The 22,247-nt window shown below is 45.9% G+C and overlaps 1 protein-coding gene across 1 annotated transcript in view; it reads right to left on the bottom strand.

Annotated features, from left to right (window-relative positions):
* The window catches only part of lrrc58b (leucine rich repeat containing 58b), a 67,994-nt gene extending 46,524 nt beyond the window's left edge, over positions 1-21,470 (bottom strand). The window contains exon 1 of the mRNA XM_038801906.1: positions 20,633-21,470. Coding sequence (XP_038657834.1) covers positions 20,633-21,108 — 476 coding nt within the window. The 5' untranslated portion in view covers positions 21,109-21,470. The remainder of the gene's footprint in view (positions 1-20,632) is intronic.
* Positions 21,471-22,247: the final 777 nt, after the last annotated feature.

Raw genomic sequence — 22,247 nt, 5'->3', positions numbered from 1 at the left:
TCCCACATTCCCACTTACTCCTGATAGCCTTTCACCCCCTTGCTAATCAAGAATCTTCTTACCTCTGCCATAAAAATATTCAAAGATTCTGCTTCCATTGCCATTTTAGGAAGAGTTCCATGTCTCAGGAGCCTTTGAGAGACAAAAATGCTCTTAATTGGGAGATCCTTTAATTTTGAACAGTGACTAGTAGTTCCAGATTCTCCCACAAGAAGAGACATCCTTTCCACATCCACCCTGTTAAATCCCCTCAGGATTGTACCTGTTTCACTTAAATTGCCTCTTACGCTTCTAAACTCCAGTGGGTAGCAGCCTAGCCTGTCCAACCTTCCCTCAACTCTATTGGAGATATATTTTATTACCTGAACTGAGTTAATTGAAATTGCTTTTGCCAAGTACTTACAGTTACTCTGAATAACTGGTCTTTGTGTGCACCACAAACAGAGGATTGTTTCCTAAAAAAATAAATTGTTCTTTCACCCATTAAACTAGCATGACCAAGTACTTAAGAAATCGTTAAGTTTGTGGGACAGAGTCAAACATTCCAGAGGTGTAATACGGGTGAAATATTCCACTTAACAAATTCCACTCCATTCAGAAAGCAATAATTAATCTTCTTGATGTGCAATAGAAGTGTAGCAAACTGCATATTTAAATGTCCTTTTTAAAATAATAAACGAGTTCATCAAAAAGTTACAGCTCAGAATCAGAAAACATTTCTCAATTCACAGTAGCCCTGCTGGTAGCAAATGAGATACAGGAATGTAGCAAAATGTAACTAACCACTCGATGGCATCACAGACACTATTGTGATGCTTGTCACTTCTGCCTGAACACTGGTGCCTTGATGAATCTAAAAGAGCACAGGAGCGAAAGAACTGACACAGCTTTTAAGTGGCCGGCAAGCCAGGCTGTTGAAACAGTGCCACACTGATTAGAGCAGTGTTTTTCAAACTTTTTTGCCCGGGACCTATTTTTACCAACTGGCCATCCTTCGGGACCCACGCCTGCCAACCAACCTTCATGACTCACGCCAGCTAAACTTTGAGACCCATGCTGACCGAACTTTGTAACTGACTTTTTTTTGCTTACCTTTAATGCGCTTTGTCATTCAATGTTACATTTCTGCTAAGGGATTTCAGCTGATGGTTTAAGTTTTCGCTGCCTCCTTTGAAAAGAATCAAACTCGCCATATTTGAAATGCTTTTGAAGTTTTGAATGTTTAATCTTTCATTTGCCAGTACTTCCCTGCACATAACGCACATGGGCATTGAAACATGATTTGCATTGGCACAATTAATAAAGCCATACCTCAAGAAATCATCTTTATGGTGCTTTATTTCCAATTTCTGCTTCTTAATGGGCTGTTCATCAGAGGCCCTGAAGCTCACAGGAGCACTGCTTTGCCCTGCCATGGATTCTGCTGAGAAGCTCTCTGCAGCAGATTCAGTTGTGAGATCCTGACCTATTTGTGTCAATGGCCCTCTTTTCCTTATTACACACTGATCCACCTTCAGTTCTTCACACAACCCTGTTGCTTGCTTGCTGGCTGCTACTAAATGGAGGAATCTCTGCTCTGCAGCCAAAGCACAGATCGCGTGACATCAGTGGACATGCTGGGTGCTTGACCTGCTCTCTCTCACCACTTCTGGTGTGAAGGCTCTGCCGTTTTTAATAAGAGATCTGATCCTGGGCACACCGATGCAGGAGGAGGCGGTACTAGGACAGCGCGCTGATATTAGGACGAGACGGTACTGGGATAGTGCACTGACGTCAGGGAGGTGACATTCTTCCCCACTGGGCATCGAGTCTGTGCACTGCCGGATCGGCCTGAGGGGGCAGGCATTAGGCCGTCATTCTCTTTTTTTTTCCCAACAGCACATGGTGTCCCATAAGTTTAAGTTTGAAGGCTGATAACTTATAATACACCATTATCGTGAGACGATTGTAGAGGTTTCAAACTTCACACAGATATCACAAGATGGAGTTTAAATTCCACTTGCCCTGCCCTAGAGGAGAAACACATTAACTTCTTTTCTGCGATTGCTGTTAGTGTCTTCTTCTTAAATCTCAGTTTGAAGAACAAACAAATTGCAGCAATCCCTGTTCATGTAGCTATCATATAATTCCTTTTCCCTGCAATGCTGTAGGCATTGAAATACTTATGGAAGCCAGTGAACTGGTGCTGATTGCCAGCACTGTAACCTGCCATTCACATCCCTCATACAAACTTCATTCGGCCTCTCTCTGTGTCCTTCACAGGCCCAGAGCTTCAACAGTCCCAACACCAGAAGTACCGCCCTCGCCTTCTTCTATTGGTAAGCGGAACAAGTAGACGTTTGGAAAACTAATCGCCCATTGGATAATCTGGGTTCCAATCAGGTGGAGCAAGGCAAAATGCTGCGGCTGCTGGCAGATGCGGCCGGCATTCTCAATCAAACAGGTGGCCCCGGATGTTGGGCGCTCCTCCCGTAATCGGGAGCACCATGACCGATCGCTTTGCGAGCCTATCGACACCCGCCAACGACCCACCCACGGGTTGCGACCCTGAGTTTGAAAAACCCTGGATTAGAGCCAGGGCTGAAAAGAAGTTGCTTCTTTCAGACCTACCTTGAAGTCATTAGAAGGTCAAACATTTACTTTAGAACTACCTAATGTGTACCACATTGTGTATTTCATCATTCACTAAAAGATGAATAATTTGTCTTGTAATAAATTTGAGGTTGCCTTTTTTCATTTGACTACTACTCAAACGATATCATTACTTGTAATCATGCAAACGGCAAAGAAGAGTGATAACATCAAAGAGAAAATAATAAAATTTACATTAACATCTGAAGCAGATTCTTATTTAATCCCATAACTGGTGCAGCATGCCTGTCAGAAACAGCTTATTCTGTTTTGGCACAAGATGATCTATCAGTGGTTCGTTAATGTGGTTCGTTAATGGGGGCAGCACGGTAGCATGGTGGTTAGCACAAATGCTTCACAGCTCCAGGGTCCCAGGTTCGATTCCCGGCTGGGTCACTGTCTGTGTGGAGTCTGCACGTCCTCCCCGTGTGTGCGTGGGTTTCCTCCGGGTGCTCCGGTTTCCTCCCACAGTCTAAAGATGTGCGGGTTAGGTGGATTGGCCATGCTAAATTGCCCGTAGTGTCCTAAAAAGTAAGGTTAAGGGGGGGTTGTTGGGTTACGGGTATAGGGTGGATACGTGGGTTTGAGTAGGGTTATCATTGCTCGGCACAACATCGAGGGCCGAAGGGCCTGTTCTGTGCTGTACTGTTCTATGTTCTATGTATCGTGCATTCTTGTCACAGTTTCAGAGTTGAACCCTGTCATTATTGTAATAACCTGTACAGAGCACACGGGGCTGGTTTGATTGTTTTCCCCGTGTGGCTCAAGGAGTATGAGCTCCTCGCTAACTATCGGGCAATTACCATGTGTATAAAAGGTCGGAAGATACGTTAGGACATGATTCTATAGCTAACAGCAGCCATTGGAAATACCACTCGTGTCAGCCCAGCTAGCAAAATGTCAGTAAACTATCATATGCAAGAACACAAACATAGAAGAGTAGGCCACCAGGCCCTTCAAGCCTGCCTCGTCATTCAATATGATCATGGCTGACCTAGGGGATCAGGGGAGAAGGCAGGAGAATGGGGATGAGAAAATATCAGCCATGATTGAATGGCGGAGCAGACTTGATGGGCCAAGTGACCTAATTCTGCTCCTATGTCTTATGGTCTTATGCCGGCCTCAACTCCTTTTCTCTGCCATTTCCCCATAACTTGATCCATTAAATATTTATCCATCTCCACTTTAAATACTTCTAATGATCCAGCTTCCACCACCCTCCATGGCAGAGAATTCCAGACATTCACCACCCTCTGCAAGAAGAAATTTCTACACATCTCAGTTTTAAATGACTGGCCCTTTATTTTGCAGTTATGTCTCCTGTTTGAGAGTCTCCCACTAGTGGAAACATCTCACCATCTACCCTGTCAGGATTAAAGTCCAACAGGTTTATTTGGAATCATGAGCTTTCAGAGCATAGCTCCTTCATTAGGTGAGTGAAAAGGTGAAAAGGTAGGTTACACAAACACAGCATATATAAACAAAGCCAATGATGCAAGGTGATACCTTGAATGCGGTCTTTGCAAGTAATTAAGTCTTTTCGGTCCAGATGGTAAAGACTGAAGAGAGGGATAATCAAGGTTAGGGGTGTGAATTGTCTCAAGCCAGGACACTTGGTTGGATTTCGTAAGCCCATTCAGGTGGTGGGGCTGAATGTGATGAGACATGAATCCGAGATCCTGGTTGAGGCTGTACCCATGTGTGCAGAACTTGGCTATCAGTTTCTGCTCGGCGACTCTGTGTTGACATGCATCATGAAGGCCACCTTGGAGAACGCTTAGCAAGGGCATTCAGCCTCTAATCTTCGGGTAAGCGTTCTCCAAGACGGCCTTCAGGATGCAGGACAATGCAGAATCTCCGAGCAGAAGCAGAATTGGCCACAATGCTCCAGCTGGGACCTAATGAGTGTTTTAAAGATTTAGTATAACTTCACAGCTCTTGTGCTCTATGCCTCTATTTGTAAGACACACTCAGTTTGGGTTCTGCCAGGGTCACTCAGTTCCTAGTCTCATTACAGCCTCGGTCTAAACATGGACAAAAGAGGTGAGGTGAGAGTGACATCAAGGCTGCATTTGACTGATTGTGGCATCAAAGAACTCTAGGAAAACTGGAGTCAATGGAAATCAGTGGGAAAACCCTCCGTTGGTTGGAGTCATATCCAGCACAAAGGAAGATGGCCTTGATTATTGAAGGTCAATCATCTTAGTCCCAGGACATCACTGCAGGAGTTCCTCAGGGTTGTACCTCGGCTCAACCATCTTCAGTTTCATCATCCCAGGCGATCTCGGCCCCGGGTCACTGTCCATGGGGAGTTTGCACATTCTCCCCATGTCTGCGTGAGTCTCATCCCATAACCCAAAAGATGTGTAGGATAGGTGAATTGGCAATGCTAAACTGCCCCGTAATTGGAAAATATTAATTTTTAAAAATCAATGACATTCCCTCCATCATAAGGTCAGAAATGGGGAAGTTAGGCAGCACGGTGGCCTAGTGGTTAGCACAACCGCCTCACGGCACTGAGGTCCCAGGTTCGATCCCGGCTCTGGGTCACTGTCCGTGTGGAGTTTGCACATTCTCCCCGTGTCTGCGTGGGTTTCGCCCCCACAACCCAAAAATGTGCAGAGTAGGTGGATTGGCCATGCTAAATTGCCCCTTAATTGGAAAAAATAATTGGGTAATCTAAATTTATAAAAAAAAAAAAAAGAAATGGGGAAGTTCAATGATGATAAACAATGTTCAGGACCATTCATGCCTCTTCAGATAATGAAGGGGTCCCTGCCCAGATGCAGCTCGACCTGGACAACATTTAGGCTTGGGCTGATGTGTGGATGTATGCACCAGGCAATGAGCAGGAGAACCCATCATCTGCCCATTACATTCAATAGCATAACCATCATTGATTCCCCCAATGTCAACACCCTGGAGATTACCACTGACCAGAAACTGAACTGGACAAGCCATACAAATACCTTGGCTACAAGAACAGAGCAAAGGCTTGACATTCAGTGGCAATTAACTAACTTCCCACTATCGATAAGGCAATCGTCAGGAGCATGATGGAATACTCTCCACTTGCCTGGATGAGTGCAGCTCCAACAACACTCAAGAAGCTCAACACCATCCAGGACAAAGCAGCCCGCTTGACTGATACCCCATCCACCACCTTCAACATTCACCTCCTCCACCATCAATGCAGTGGCAGCAGTGTGAACCATCTGCAAGGTGCATGACAGCGATTCACCAAGGTTCCTTCGACAGCACCTTCCAAACTTGTGACCTCTATCACCTAGAAAGACAAGGGCAGCTGATGCATGGAAACAACGCTGGAAGTTCCCCTTCGAGCCACTGACCATCCTGACTTGGAACTATATCACCGTTCCTTTACTGTTGCTGGGTTGAAATGACGGAGCTCCCTGCCTACAGCACTGTGCGTGTACCAATACCACATGGACTTCGGGGTTTGGGGGGAAAATTAGGGGATGGGTAATAAATGCTGTGACACCCACATTCCATAAAAGTCGTGGATTCCATGAACCTCCTCAACTTGTTGACGTACATCCCAGATCTCGGTGTTCCTGTTTCAAAGCGAGTCTTTCGGAACGTCCCCCACCCCACCCCAGAATTGTATGATTTGTTTGTATTGCTTCTTCTCATTGCTCCTACAAAAATGAATCATTTTGCATTTCTCTATGGGTGTGATTCTCTGGCCTTGTTGCTCTCTCGCTCAAGCGCAATGAGAAGCCAGTAAATGACTGGACGGGTCAAAAAAGGTTTACGATGCAATCAGCCTGCTCCCATAGGCAAAATCAAGATCTCACTGTAGCGTGGCGAGAAACCAATTATCACCACTTAAACCCTATTTTCATACAATTAACGGGAGCCACCCCATAACCAACGGCCTCCCATCATTCAGCGGCCTCCCCAGCAAGTGTCACACTGGTGCAGATTAGTGCTCCTTTTGAAAAACGTGAACCTGGTGGAAGATCTTCTGTGGGGAGCTGAGTAGCCATCTTTGCTCACAGGCAAAGAGCCTGGGGGCGCTGGGATTGCCACCCCAGTGCTCAGCAGAGTGTTAGGGGGGGAAGCTCGTCTGGGGGGTGGGGGACATGGGGGAATGGGGGGCAACCGCTCGCGACACCACTGTGCCAACCTCTGGATCGTGTGCACCTGCGCAACACTTGTCCCTGCCCGTCTGCCTCACTTATCACCATGACCTTAACTGACTGCTGAGGCCTCTGGCTTTGTGGCTGAAGGCTATTGCTAATAGAGAATTGGCAATTGTGGTTAAATGAGCACTTGACACAACCCAAGTGGATTCCCTTGGGTGTGAGGGCAATGTGTGAGTCATTGTCTAGCATCCCAATCAAACCTTGATGCCTGGACACTGTGCCTGAACACTGTAGGAGGGAACACCACACACCCGAACACCCAGGGGATGGGACACAGCCCCGGGTACATGTCCACTGCCGAAGTGAGCGCCACGGGGAGAGGGGATGGATGCCTGGAGAGATGGGCAAAGGGTCCGAGCGTCAGCCCGCATTAAGGAAGAAAGTGACAGAGGCATCGTAATGGTTGTGCAAAAAAAAAAAAGGTGTTTCACGTGCTGTACAATACCCTACTCCCGGTGTTGCCCCACCACCCCAACACTCCTCCCCACCCCTGCCCCAATAGACCCCCGTCCACCACTCCCTCCCCAGGTACCCTCATTGATCCCCAATTGCTTGGACCTCCTAGCTCTACCACTAAATCTTGGTGTTTTCCCAGGATGCTGACTAGAAGTGCAGGCAGCCACCTGCTTACCTCGTCCCATTGCCTTCGATGCCCCAGGCAGCTGTCCTCTTGGGCTGGAAGGCCCCGGCTCACTTGTCGGAGGCACATGCATAGCAGTGCTGCCCTGCCCTGTGTGCTGACCTTGAGACGTGGCCTCATCAGAGGAGTGGAACGTGGGGAGCTGCTGCCCACCGTTGCCACTCCACGGGACGGGTTTGGGTTGGCACCCAGGCCCCCTCCTCCCGATCGGTGCACTTAGGGCACTGGGGTCCACCTTGGGATGGAGGGACAGCTGGTTCAAGCCCTGGCTGTCCCTGCGCTATCTGGCTGCGTCAGTCCTGGCGGTTCCCCAAGGTCCGCAGCATTGTGTCAACGCCCTCAGCGATACTCCTCAGTGACTGGGACATGCTCTGCAGCACCTTGTCCATGCCCATCTGAGAGCGGGACATGTCCCGCAGAACTTCATCAAGGTTGACCTGGTGTTGGATGGCATCCCCCAGCGAGGCAGTCAGTCTGCCGAGGCTCGCAGTCATGGCCGTCAACGACTGCGCAACGTCTTGGGCACCTTCACTCATGGTGCCGAAGTCGTGCACCAGGCTCTCAAATGCTCTCCCCACCCTAGCTGTGTTGGCCTCGGTGCCATGCGTTGCCAGTGCCATCTCCTTCGCCCATAGCCTCCGGGACTCCTCCAAGCGGCTATGCATCTGCTGGAGCAACGCTGACATCTCCCTCAGAACGTCCCAGCTGCTTCCTATCGTCTCCATCAGCTCCGAATAATCCACTTCCACAGGCTCAGCATCTGGCTGGGACCCAGCTGGGTCCTGGGATCCAGCAGACCTCCAACTGCTGTCTCGCTTGGGGGTTCCTGCCTCCACCTGATGTGCATCAGCAGCAATGTGGTGTTCACCAGACTGTGTCCCAGAAGCCTGGCCCTAACATTTCCCACCAAGGTGTGTGTATCTGCCCTGGTGGATGGTGGGAATGGCATCTGTGCCGGGACCATAACAGGTGCATCCTCGGAGCTTTCCTCCACGGTGTTCTCCCCAGAGTCAGGAGAATGTGCCACCCAGGATGGGCAGGTTCCGTCGGCTGGAGGACCTGCGGAAGAATGGACATGTGTGATGTGTTGGGTGCTCTGGATCCATGAAACACATACAGGCCACCAACACTTAAAATAGTACAACACTATTTTATTAAACTATAAACTATTGAACATACTCTGACTGTGGGTTAACACCATGTTAGATTAACTAAAGACCTATGCCTGTCCTAACCAGTCTAATCACTCAGCACATGGTGAGGATCTGTGCTGTAAGCTGTAAGCTCTGTATTTCTGAAAGGCTGCATCCCGAATGAGCGGGAAAACTGATGCCCTCTGTCTTTATAGTGAGTGTGTTCTAACTGGTGATTGGCTGCGGTGTTATGCATGTTGATTGGTCCTATTGTATGTCTATCAGTGTGTGTGTCTGCACCATGATATACTGGTGTATATTATGACAATGTGGTCAGTGGGAGGGATGGGCCAGTCAGTAAGGCAATCACGACTTGCGTTTGACAGGTCCCCGTGTGGAGCCCAGTGTTCCTCACTACTGCGGCGTCCGCCAGCCTCCGTGTGAGTGACGGATCTGTCCTTCGCCACCCAGTCACCTCCAGGGATCGCTCCACGAAGGAGATGAGGATTCTTGTCTGGCACCCCTCAGCCAGTCTGGGCCCTTTTAACGCCCATTGTGGGAGAACTTTCCCTGAGGAGACACAGAGAGGGCATCGTTAGCCACACTCGTGGTTCACAGTTGTGGGACAGGGGGTGTGAAGGCGGGGTTCGGGGGGGGGGGGGGGGGGGGGTAGAGGGAGGACTGGGGGTCGCATGGAGAGTTGGGGGGTGTGAGGTTGGTGTCTACCCACTCATGTTGCCCGGATCATTGACCTTCTTCCTACGCTGCTGACCAGTACTCTTGGTTTATTATTCGAGCTTACAACCGCCGCCACCTCATCCCAGGCAGCACTGGCTGCCCTATGGCTCACCCTCCAGGAGTCTCGGGGGGAACAGGACATCCCTTCTGACCTTCACTAGTGTCCAGGGGCCTCCCCAGGTTAGCATCCCCGAATCCTGGAACTTGTCTGCTGGGCGTCATTGCTGCAAGATGGCAGGGGTCGGCTGGCCAAGTGCAGTTTAAGTGCTGCTCAATCCAATACCACAGTAGCATGGTGGCACAGTGATCAGCACTGTTGCTTCACAGCGCCAGGGTCCCAGGTTCGATTCCCGGCTTGGGTCCCTGTCTGTGCGGAGTCTGCACGTTCTGCTTGTGTCTCTGTGGGTTTCCTCCGGGTGCTCCGGTTTCCTCCCATAAATCCCGAAAGACGTGCCGTTAGGTAATTTGGACATTTTGAATTCTTTCTCCTTGAACCCGAACAGGTGCCGGAATGTGGTGACTAGGGGCTGTTCACAGTAACTTCATTGCAGTGTTAATGTAAGCCTACTTGTGACAATAAAGGTAATTGGCTGGCGAGCCTTCATTTTTTGCGAGAAACCACCAGGCCTCATTAAGTGGACCAATTAACGTTGAATTGCGTTGCCGACCTTGCTGGGCCAAGCGCCGGGAAGCTGGGGGCAATTCCCGCTCGCTACCACACTTAGATATTTTTCCGTTAGAATCGCACCCTCAGTTTAGCTTTGTCTTCTTCAACGTTGACTACGTTTTTTCATCTCAGAGGCAATATTTGAAATGGTGCCCAAGTCCACATCAGCTAAGCAGGAAGGACAAACTTGCACTAATGTTTCTCTTCTCACTACTACTGGAATTTTTGAAAGTTTTTCACAGCCAATGAAGTACTTTTGAAGTACGGGCAATGTTATAATGTAGGAAATGCAGCAGCCAATTCGCCCGTAACAAGCTCCCACAAACAACAATGTGACAAACTGTTTAATGTGATGTTGACTGAGGAATAATTATTGGCCAAGACAATGGAAATAAACTCCCTGCTCTTCTTTAAAATAGTGGCATGGATCTTTCACATCCATCTGAAAGGGAAGATGGGGGTCTTGGTTTAATGTTTCATTCGAAAGATGGCACTTTCAACAGTGCAGCACACCCTCAGTAATGGTGCATCAGCCGTGATTTTTGAGCTCAAGTCCTGGAATGGGATTTGAACCCAGGACCTTATGATTCAGAGCGACAGTGCTACCAAATGGGCCCCAGCTGACATTAAAAAGAACAGTGATCCCAACTCTGATCCCTGGGCATCACCAGTCTCTCCAGCCTGTTCGTTAGGCAATTTGGATACACACAGACATCGCTCCTTCAGCAAATGGGCTTTAGTTTTGCCAACACATCTATTATATGGTACTTTACCAAACTTGTTTTGAAAGTATCGACTGCATTACTTTCATCTACCTCTTCATTACTGCAGCAAAGAATGCAATCAAGGTAGTCAAACCTAATTGGTTAATGTCCACAAATCACAAAGAGTTACTACACAGGTATACGTCTAATTTGTCTCAAGGGGATTCAAATTATAGAAAAGTAAGGAAGTGAAGATTCAGATCTGCAGAGCCTTGGTGGACCCCATCTGGAGTACTTCAGTCAGTTTTGGCTATTGAATAACAGGAATCATATAAAGGCCTTGTATGGGAGATAGCGCAGATTAATTAGAATATTACTAAAGCTGAATTATGAGAACAGGTTACATAAACCTGCCTTGTACTTCCTGAGATTTTGACGGTCAAGGTATTCAAATGATAAAGTGGTTTGATAGCTTTATTTCCTCTGATACGGAATCGAGAACAAGCGAATTCGCAATCTTTAAATTTGAGCTCTGCCATTTAGGAGTACAATCAGAAAGCATTTCTTCACACAGATGGTAAAGGAATTCAATGGACGTTGGGTCAATTAAAAATAAAACATTATGATGCATTTTTGGTGGGGCGAGACACTCATGGGATCTGTGGGTAAATGAAACTGAAGTAACAATCAACTGATCTAATGGAATGGCAGAACACTCTCGCGTAACTCAAAGTCCTAGTCCTATTCCTCTGAAATTAAGAGGGATCTTTGCCAAGTTAGGCTGAAGGATTCTATTCTGGGGTTGAGCAGGGGAATCATCAATTTGATAAAAAGCTGAGACTGGAGTGGGGTATTTTTTATTATTTTTTTTTTAAAAAAAGGACAGGGAGCCATGCCACAAAATGAAAAAGTGAGGAAACTGCAGGGAGAAGATGGTCCTGTACAAGGTTATCGGGCAAAATGTTGAAGACTCCTTCTATTTAGCGCAAGATGGACTATTGCAGATGGGTTAACGTAATATCTAACCGCCCCAAGCCACTTCACAGGATAATGAGATCATTATTTTATCATTATACAAAGATCAGTTGTACTGATTCAACTAAAAATCTGTCCGTAACAATCACTCTATGCATTCCTCTTACTATGACATTGCCGTTTAATGATGCTGCAGAAACAGTGTTGGTCAAGCCTCATCAGCAATAAAAAACACTAAAGGTAGTCAATACTGATTACACACAATTATACCGAAGTTTAAAGAGACGTTGAGCATTGAGACCAGCAGATTCATGCTGTCATTTTGCTCTACCTTCTTCACCCAACTTCACCAAACCCTATTAACGTATTTTGTTTTCCCTTTTGTACTTACTTTCTTTGAATTCTGCAACTTTCTTTTGACATAAATCAGGTTTAAATGCATAGTTTTTATGCGTAGGCAGTACCAGCAGCTAAAAAAATACTGGTTTGTTTCAGCACAGATGCACTTCAGGAAATGCATTTATGCAGACAGGCTTTTATTGGAAGTGATTTCTCCAACCGAGCAAAATGCTCTCAACTTTCAACAGGGGAAACAATGCAATAAGTCAGTGCTGGAATGTATTTGCTGGCTTGTTATCCAGTGGCACTCTAGCTGTTTAAAGTTGCTGACGTTTGCCAAGCACAAAGCGAAACAGTAACAAGGTATAAGCTGGACATGGAGTGGAATCATGCCAAATCTTTGCCATGGATTAAAAACTCACAGAAAGTCTTACAATTAATCAATAATGTTTCCACGTTGTTGAGTACAGAACAGGGAACAACTGGGTCACTAGCTCTTTGACCAAGCTTTTGGTCACCCCTCATGTGGCTCGGAGGTTTCTGTGAAGTGGCTTGAGGCATTTAGATATTGCATAAATGCAAGTTGCTGTTGTCCAACTGTTTTCAGATCTACCTGAATCACTTGATCTAAGCAGAGACAATCGGCAAACCAACTACTGGAAACAACTTCTCCAGAAACTCTGCGACCAGGAAGAGTGGGTGGGCTGGGGCACCAATTAAATTTTAGAAGTGGTAAAAAAATATCAAAAACAAGCTGCTTGCATGACTATAAATTCAAATAGTTTTTAAACATTCAAAATGTCAAATAATTTGCATTTGGTAACTAAGCCTTCAAAAGTGCAAAACAGTTACTGAACTGGTGGTTCTCAATCACTTACTTTAATTAAATTCACGGAGCAAAGTGCAAAGTACCTAAATGGCAGTAGGATTATGCCTTGTATCAGAAATCTCAATAAAATTAATGACTAAAAAAATATCCAGATTAATAAAATGAACCAAAGTACACAGATACAGCACCAGGTGCGAGTATCAGCAGGAAGGTTACTGAGGTAAAGTTATAAAACAAAAACAAGTCACATGCCAAAAGAATAAAATACTGCAGACACAGGGGAAATAAAAACACCGTGCTAGAAATACTCAGCAGGTCTGGCAGTATCTGTGGGAAAAAAATCAGAGATAGCGTTTCGAGTTGAATGTGACTTTTCTTTGTGGCCGACAAAATCCAACTGACAGAACAGATGAAGGCATTTGGACGTGACAGAAAGAACAGATTTGAATAATACCAGGAACCAAGGTGGGATGTGAAAAATAGAGTATACAGGTGTTCAGGTCAGGAAAGGTGTTTGGGTACAAATGATGACTCTTAAATCAGCACGGACTGCCTCATTAGGTATTGACAATTAGGAACTGGAACTAAAAACTGTGAATGCTTTCACTAACATTGTGTAATGTAATGCTATAGCAATACATACACCAAGCTTTTTTAAAATGTGCCTTTCACAACATAGAACATACAGTGCAGAAGGGCATTCGGCCCATCGATCTGCACCGACACACTTAAGCCCTCTTCCACCCTATCCCCGTAACCCAAGAACCCCTCCTAACCTTTTTGGTCGCTAAGGGCAATTTATCATGGCCGATCCACCTAACCTGCATGTCTTTGGACTGTGGGAGGAAACCGGAACACCTGGAGAAAACCCACGCAGACACAGGGAGAATGTGCAGACTCCGTACAGACAGTGACCCAGCAGGGAATCGAACCTGGGACTCTGGCGCTGTGAAGCCACATGCTATCCACTTGTGCTGCCGTGCTGCCCACGGTTCAAGGAGAACAGTTTCTTTGATTCTATAGAATCATTATGACCTTTACTGAAGAACAAATCCAATATGAGCAGCACATGAACACAGACGTTGAAGGGATTCAGAGCGGGCTCCGAGTACAAGGGCTACCACAAGGATGATGCAATCCAATCACACTGCTGCATCATCTCAAAACAAACACATAGATTCAGAAGGTTTGCTTGACATCACTTGTTAATAGCGAGTATTGAGATTTTAGTATCAATCAGCTTGTATGCTAAAATTAACATGCTTTATTTACTCGGTGAAATTCAACTTTCAACACTCTTGTAAAGCAAAAGGAGGTGTTTGACTACAAAATTAGGTGGCGCTGTTCACATCTTTCATTATTTACTGACCCACCAATGCTGTATTGTAGCTGGCGTCCTGTATTATTCCATTCACAATGTAGGTTTGAATATTTTGCATGCTCAAGTCAAATTAAACACATACTTTACTCCCGAATCTATTTCTTCTGAGAGTCATAGAATCACAGAATCACAAAGCACAGTACAAAGCCATTATACTCACCTTTGTCAACTCCGAATCAACAATGGAAAACATGTTCTCTCTCTCTCTCGCTCCATAGCTCTGCTTCAAATATGTATCCAATTTTCGCTGTCTCAACTGCTCCCTTCTGCGAAGGAGCCCAACAACCCCACACAAAAATAAATTTCTCCTAATGTCTCACTTTATAATGACTACTTTAAACTGATAATCTCTTTGTCACAGATTCTCAACCAAAGGAAACAGTCTATCCCCATTCACTCAGTCAAAACCCTTCAAGATAGAAGCGGCATTTGAAATGATGCAATTTTGTAGTATGCATCACGGAATTTTACAGCACAGAAGGTGGCTATTTGGTACATCATGTCAGTGATGGCTCTTTGAAAGAACTGTCCCACATCCCAGGTTTTCCCCCCACAACCCTCGACAAGTACATGTCTAATTGTCTTTTGAAGGTTACTATGGAATCCGATTTCACCACCCTTTTGGGCAGAATGTTCCAATCCTGAATAACACTTAGAACATAGAAGATAGAACATAAAAAATACAGCACAGAACAGGCCCTTCGGCCCACGATGTTGTGCTTAGCATGAAAATATTTCTCCTCACTTTTCTTCTATTTCTTCTGCCAGTTATTTTCAATCCTGTGATTATTGGCCCACTTTCCAGAGAAAATAATTTCTCCCTAATTCCTCAATAACTCCCATTCTGATTGTTTCTTTTAGGTCTTCCCCCATCTATCTCTGCTTTAAGTAGAGCAATCAGAGCTTCTCACAACACTCCACATCACTGAATTCCTCATCTCTGGTATCATACCAGTAAATCTCCCCTGTACTCTCTGCAGAGACTTGACGCCCTTCATAAAGTGTGGTTAGGGGTCTGGCGGAAATGTGGAGAAACCAGACCAGCCACGATTTTATTGAATGGCAGAGCAGGTTCTACACCTGCTCCTCATTTGTATCTTTGTGTGTTCCCAGAATTATACAAATATTCCATCTCAGGCTTAACAGAGATTTATAAAGAATTAGAATGACTTCCCTTAATTTTTGTATTCAATGTTTGTATTTACAAAGTTAAGTACCCTCCAGATTTCTTTCTCAAACACCTTATCACCTTGCCCGGCCACTTTCAAAGACTTGTGACTACTGACCACCCACCCCTCGGATTCTTGTACCACCCTCAAAATGGTAATGTTTGGATTATATTGTCTCCCCATATTGTTTCTCCCAAAGAGCATCATTTCACAATTATCCTCAATACACTGCATCTACCGTGTGTTTTCCTGTATCCTGTGTTAGTCTGTTACTATCATGCTCACTAATTACTACGTATCCTGCGCTCTTTACTTTCCCCTAATTGAATTTCCGGTTCTACAATGAAACAACTTTCTGGAAAAAAAGGTACTGATTAAGAAAAATAGTTAATTTAGGATGATTAAAGAATTTTTTTGCAACAGGTGAATGAAGTATCAGGACCTACACTTTCTACAGAACAACAATAATGATAAATGTACCTTTCAAATAACAGCAATTGATACATCATGGTCAAACAATTAAGCTGAATCATAATTTTGGTAGGTTCATCTATTAACAATGGAATGAAGTCAGAGATTGCACCAGTTTTGTGAAACAGGATGTTCATGTCAGTATGCTGCAATAATCTCATGAACCTGCAATTAGCTTTACCTACTCCGGACTGTCTTCTCGTGAAATTATTTCCAAACATATAAACAGTGAAGCATGCAAACACACAGTCATGAATCACTGCATGAATTTCACAAGACAAAAGTCCACATGGCTGTTCTCTCCTCCCAAGACAAATAAATCTTTATTTCCCACCAAAAAATTGGTGCAATTAATTGCCTCCAAATGCACAACACACAGTAAATTTGGGAAAATTAGGTTTCATGTTGCCTCCCATATTGCAGCCATGTGTGGCTAAAGTATTGGATTTTTGAATCGGTCACGGTGAGTTGACGTGATTCTGAGCTACTGTTCACAGGCATGTTATCTTGGAGCCATCTTGACCCTAACGAAAGCCCTGAGCCCTCTTTGACAAAGCGGGGGGGGGAGTGGCAGTGCTTTTAATCCAAATAATGCCAATTTCAGAATTAGATTTTCTTTCATTAAAATTCAGCACGGTAGCATGGTGGTTAGGATAAATGCTTCACAGCTCCAGGGTCACAGGTTCGATTCCCGGCTGGGTCACTGTCTGTGTGGAGTCTGCACGTCCTCCCCGTGTGTGCGCGTGGGTTTCCTCCGGGTGCTCCAGTTTCCTCCCACAGTCCAAAGATGTGCGGGTTAGGTGGATTGGCCATGCTAAATTGCCCGTAGTGTCCAAAAAAGTAAGGTTAAGGATGGGGGGGGGGGGGGTTGGGTTACAGGTATAGGGTGGATACGTGGGTTTGAGTAGGGTGATCATTGCTCGGCACAACATCGAGGGCCGAAGGGCCTGTTCTGTGTTCTAATTCTGTTATTATGGTTTATTATGGGGCTTTAACTGAACAGATCTCAAAGCTTCAATGCGAGGCCATTAGTATGAGTAAATCTACTGAGTCGGGCTCGGCGCGCTAAAGAACTCTCAATCCCCCCCAAAAGGCCCCCCCCCCCGACTGTTCCCGCAGAGTTCCCGCCAGCACGACCGGGGTGAACGGCGGCGGCAGGACTGTCGTATTGGTGTGGCCGCTCGGCCCATCCGGGCTGGAGAATCGGCAGCCCCGTCGCAAATGGCGCCCATTCTCCGCACCTCAGAGAATCGCACACCAGCGTTGGGGCATAGTGCCGCGGTTGTGCCGATTCTCCGGCCCGGCACAGGGCTTGGAGAATCACCCCCATTATTTTTCAGCTTCAACAAGAAATTCAACTTTCTCATTCCCTCTTTTTCCAAAATGTACATCATTTATCCAAACTCACTTCAAATCAGAAGAAAATGACAATACCAAATGCCACATACACCGCCCTCTTTAAATAGATCAGCGATGGAACATAGGAGTTTAACTTACTTCTAAAAACAAAACTGACATGGATAGGCAGCAAATGTGACAAAACAGTTAAAAAATAATTTTGCTTTCATCTACCATCTGTTTAAATGCTGCGCCGGAAAGGCATCAATGCAATCTCGCGCGACGTTGCAAGGGGAATCCTGTCCACAATGGGCGGGGTCACTTTTTAGCAAATCTGCATATTGGATTACCTGCCGTGGTGTTGGGAGGGGTGGGGGAACCCTCCCATGTTGTGTTTGGGCTGAGGGGGATGGAACCCTCCCATGTTGTGTTTGGGCTGAGGGGGATAGAACCCTCCCATGTTGCATTCGGGCTGGGGGGGGGATGGAACCCTCCCATGTTGCGTTCGGGCTGGGGGGTGTCGGCGATTCTTTCTCGGGCCTCAGAAATCGGGGGCCATTTAAAAATGGTGTCCCGATCTCTCGCTACAATGGGGAGTTCTGGCTAGCGGAGCTCCCCATTGTATAAATCGGGTCTATGGGTAGCCTCGGCCACATGGCCACCGATTAGGCCCCTTATTCAAAGTGAGTCGCGTTGAATAGCCATTTATTTCTACTCACTCAGACTTTGTTCCCTTTTGCGAAGATAGCCCCATTGATTAAAATTTTAAAACTGAAGCCTTATCAAGAACCAGGATACAAGTGACCTACTTACTGACCTGATTTTATGGCTAGATTATAGAGGACTGAAGGCTCATAGCAGAAAATAAAAACATGGTTCCCCTCTGAACTTGGCTTTCCTGTCAGCATTTTCGTTATCAACCTATAAATGCCTACACTGACTATCTTCATAAATAGACTAAAGATCTTTCAACTCATACTTTACTGGATCAAAGATCCTTTAAAAGTACTTTTCACTGGAGAATGTTACCAGTTACTCTTGAAATATATCACGCTCCAAAAGAAGCACAACAGCAATAACTTTCATTAGCATACCATCTTTAAAACACCCCAAGGTAATTCATGAGTGTTACCGAACAGGATTTGACACGAGTCATGCAAGGAGATGTTAGTGAAGGTGACAAAAAGCTGGGGTGAAGACATAGAGTGTTCTCAGCGGAGGAAAGAGAGATAGAGTTGGACAGGTTCAGGGAGGGAATGCCAGAGTTTATGGCCTAGGCAGCTGATAGCATGGCCTTCAATGGTAGAGCGATTAAAATTGGCAATGTGGAAGAGAACAGAATTGGAAAAGTGCAGATGCCTTGGAGGGTTGTAGGACTAGAGCAGGTTACATGGTTAGAGGGAGACAGACCTTGAAGGGATTTGATAATACGGATTAGAAATTTAAAATTGAGGCCTTGCTTAACGAGAAGTCAATGTAGGACAGTGAGTTCAGAGGTGAGATTTAGGATATAGGCAACACTGTTTTAAGATAACCGTATATTTATGGAGGGTGGGGGATGGGAGACAGGCCAGAACAGCATTGGAAAAATCAAGTCCTGAGGTGACAACAGCTTGGATAAGAGTTTCAGCAGCAGCAGAGCAGAGGCAGGGGCAGGGGCAGAGTTAGGCAATGTTATGGAAATGAAATAAGCGGCTTAGTGATGGTCTGGTTAGAAGCTCATCTTGCGGTCAAATACATTAACAAATGTGCAATCTCACATAGTTGCCAGGAACAGAGATGAAATTGGTTGTTAGGGAACGGAGTTTGTGGAAGTAAGCAAAGGCAATGGCTTTGGTCTTTCCAATAGTTGAAGGAAATTTCTGCTCATCCAAGACTGAATGTTGGACATGCAGTCAGACAACTGGGGGACAATGGGTGAGGCAGATGCTTTTGTAAGACCATGCTGTATTTTTGGATGATGCTGTCAAGCGACAGCATATAGGTGAGAAATAGGACGCGGCTAAGTATATGTCTGTGGGGGGGGGGGGGGGGGGGGAAACGACACCAGAGATAAGGGTGCAGGAGTGAGAAATGTAGTCTCATGTGGTCACTTTGCATTATGTGATCAATGTCAACTACATGGGAATAAGTTAAAAGGCGGTAGCTTAAAGACAGTTAACTCAGCTGACACACATCTAAATTTAAATGAAGAATCAAATTACAGAATGTAAACAGTTATCGTCCTTCTTCAGGTACCGTGCCCTAAGAGGGTGCTAGCGACCATGGATGTCCATTGGATTGCTCCATAACCATGCTTGGTAAAGTACTTGTAATGATTTGCCGCTGCCTTCTGCAATATGGCAGGTCAAGAAACCCTCCCTGTCTTTCCACCTGCCATGAGGCGTATTAAAAGGATTCACAGGTTTAATATTCAACCTGTTTTACATTATGTCACATTATGAATGGGCCTTCCACGGTCACCAAATCCTGAAGTGGGACTTGAACCCAGAACTTCTGGCCCAGAGGTAGGGGCGCAATCACTGCACCACAACATCTCCATTTCATATTGTACACATTATATGGAAGAGAGCTGCTTCTTATTGTTATAAGTATCCACAGCAGCATTGCAATGGTCACAAGAGGCTAATATATTTTTCTGTGAAGTCACTAATGAGAGAACAATTAGTAGTGACCAGTATTAAACATGACTAATGGGCAAGCAGGATAAGTTACAGAATTGTAAGCTGTCCCAAGTTGTTACTCAATAACATGCAGCCAGCAAAATACATGCTAACTATTTATTCCAAGGCACTGTTATTTTGGACATTGTAGATAACAGTATGTTTCTGAAGAATGATTAATACTACCTCACAGTACACCTCGTAACTGTTAAGTGTATTTCTTTCAAAATATAACTGGTGAGTGACCTTGCAGTTTCATCACAGCTGTCTTGATCAGTGAAGTAAATGATCGAAAACACAAATTTTATATATATACTGTAATAAAAACTCTTCTAGGGTGTAAAGCAAAGTATAAACTTAGTTCTCAAAAAGATCATGGCTTTCAAAGTGTTGATTGGACACAAACTATCTAATGTTATTATTGCAAAAGGCAGCACGGTAGCACAGTGGTTAGTACTGTTGCTTCACAGCGCCAAAGCACCGGGTTCAATTCCTGCTTGGGTCACTGTCTATGTGGAGTCTGAATGTTCTCCCAGTGTCTGTGTGGGTTTCCTCCGGGTGCTCTGGTGTCCTTCCACAAGTCCCGAAAGACGTACTTGCTAGGTGAATTGGACATTCTGAATTCTTCCTCCATGTACCCGAACAGGCACTGGAGTGTGGCAACTAGGGGGTTTTCACAGTAACTTCATTGCAGTGTTAATGTAAGCCTACTTGTGATACAGTAATAATAAATATTATTATTAAATGTGTGTGTGTGGGGGGGAAAGAGTCTTGCAATATTTTACCTGATTAAATTTTCTATCTTCGGTGGAATCGTTTTAAGTCGGTTTCCCCCAAGTGAAAGAGATTTGAGTCTTTGCAATTCGAGAAGCTGAGAAGGAACCTCTTCAAAACGATTGCCACTGAAGTTGACAATTTCCAACCCCATCTTTCCCAAGTCTTTGGGCAGCGAGAACTCGTCCATTCTGTTATTTTTGGCTATCAAAGTCTTCAGCTTGCCCAGTTCCAGGATTTCATCGCAGATGAAGGTGAGCCTGTTGGAGCTGATGTCCAGGAACAGCAGGTTCCTGAAGCAGGCGACACTTCCAGGGAAAACACTAAATCTGTTGTGTGTCAACAGCAACTGTTGTGTCTCGTTCTGCTTTTCTTCGCTGATGTCTTCCAGAGGCACCGTGTCCAGATCCATTCTGGACAAGTTCAGCACATTGTCTCCTTCCATATTCTCCAAAACGTCCATGGCTGAGCCAGGCAAGGCGAACATTTTAAACTTGCTTGGGGAGGAGGGGGGAGAGGAAGGGGGGTTGAGGGGGAAGAAGGAGGGGGTAACGGTAGTGGAATCAGATGCAGTCTCTGCCGAATGCGGCACAGCAATCCACAGCGCCCAACTCAACTCGTCAGATTTCAATGGAACATTGACTTGTTCCCAGACTGGAAGTGGGAGCGGAGATGCCGCCCCGGAATCGGAATTGATCAGTGCAGCCTCCCGAATTCGACTGACCGAGAGTGTGAGTGTCCAGATTCCGGGGCGGAGAAAGGGCCGCCCCGGAATCTGGATTGTTCAGAGCAGCCTCCCGAATGCGAGTGTGAGTGCCCAGGTTCCGGGGCGGGGAAAAGGCCGCCCCGGAATCTGGATTGTTCAGAGCAGCCTCCCGAATGCGACTGGCTGTGAGTGCCCTGGATCCGGGGCGGGGGAAAGGGCCGCCCCGGAATCTGGATTGTTCAGAGCAGCCTCCCGAATGCGGCTGGCTGTGAATGTGAGTGCCCAGGTTCCGGGGCGGCGCTGTCGATCACTCTGTGGAAAGGTGGCAATGACGGGAGTGACGCACAAGCTGTGAGTAAATCAGGTCAGAGAGTGCAGTGGCAACTGAAGTAAATTCGGAGGAAAACAAAAAAGGAACGAAATTCGGGGCGTGTGAGAACAACTGGCAATCGTCAATATGGGCTGTAAGCTTACTTGCGAGAATTGCTGATCAATAACTTCACAAAACTGTCCCCCCATGTGCAGGAACAGTCTGAGTGCCAAACTGGAGAAGAAATTGCTCCACTAGAAGGCCATTCCGCCCATTGTGTCCGTGCCAGCCGAAAAAACCCTCATTCCACTTTCCAACCCTTGGTCTTGTCGGTTACACACCTGAAGCTCGTAACCCAAGTTTTTTTTCAGTCTTGAATTCTGCCTGGCAAGGGTGGGAGAGGCAGAAATTGGTCGCTTTCAAAATTGTCCCCTCTACTTTCACTGCTGCTTGTAGCTGCTTATACCAAGGGATCTGGCATCCCATGACTCACTTGTACTGTGGGAGATCACAGGTGACTGGTCCCTCGTCTTACTAAGTGTCACGACCGTGCCCTCGATGTCTCACAAATTTGCTGCTCTTCATCTGAGCCATTGTCCTACAAACTTGT

The sequence above is a fragment of the Scyliorhinus canicula genome, chromosome 7, assembly GCF_902713615.1.
Source record: "Scyliorhinus canicula chromosome 7, sScyCan1.1, whole genome shotgun sequence".
Taxonomy (NCBI): domain Eukaryota; kingdom Metazoa; phylum Chordata; class Chondrichthyes; order Carcharhiniformes; family Scyliorhinidae; genus Scyliorhinus; species Scyliorhinus canicula.
Note: the sequence above shows the minus strand (reverse complement) of the source record. Positions and strands in the feature narration are given on the sequence as shown.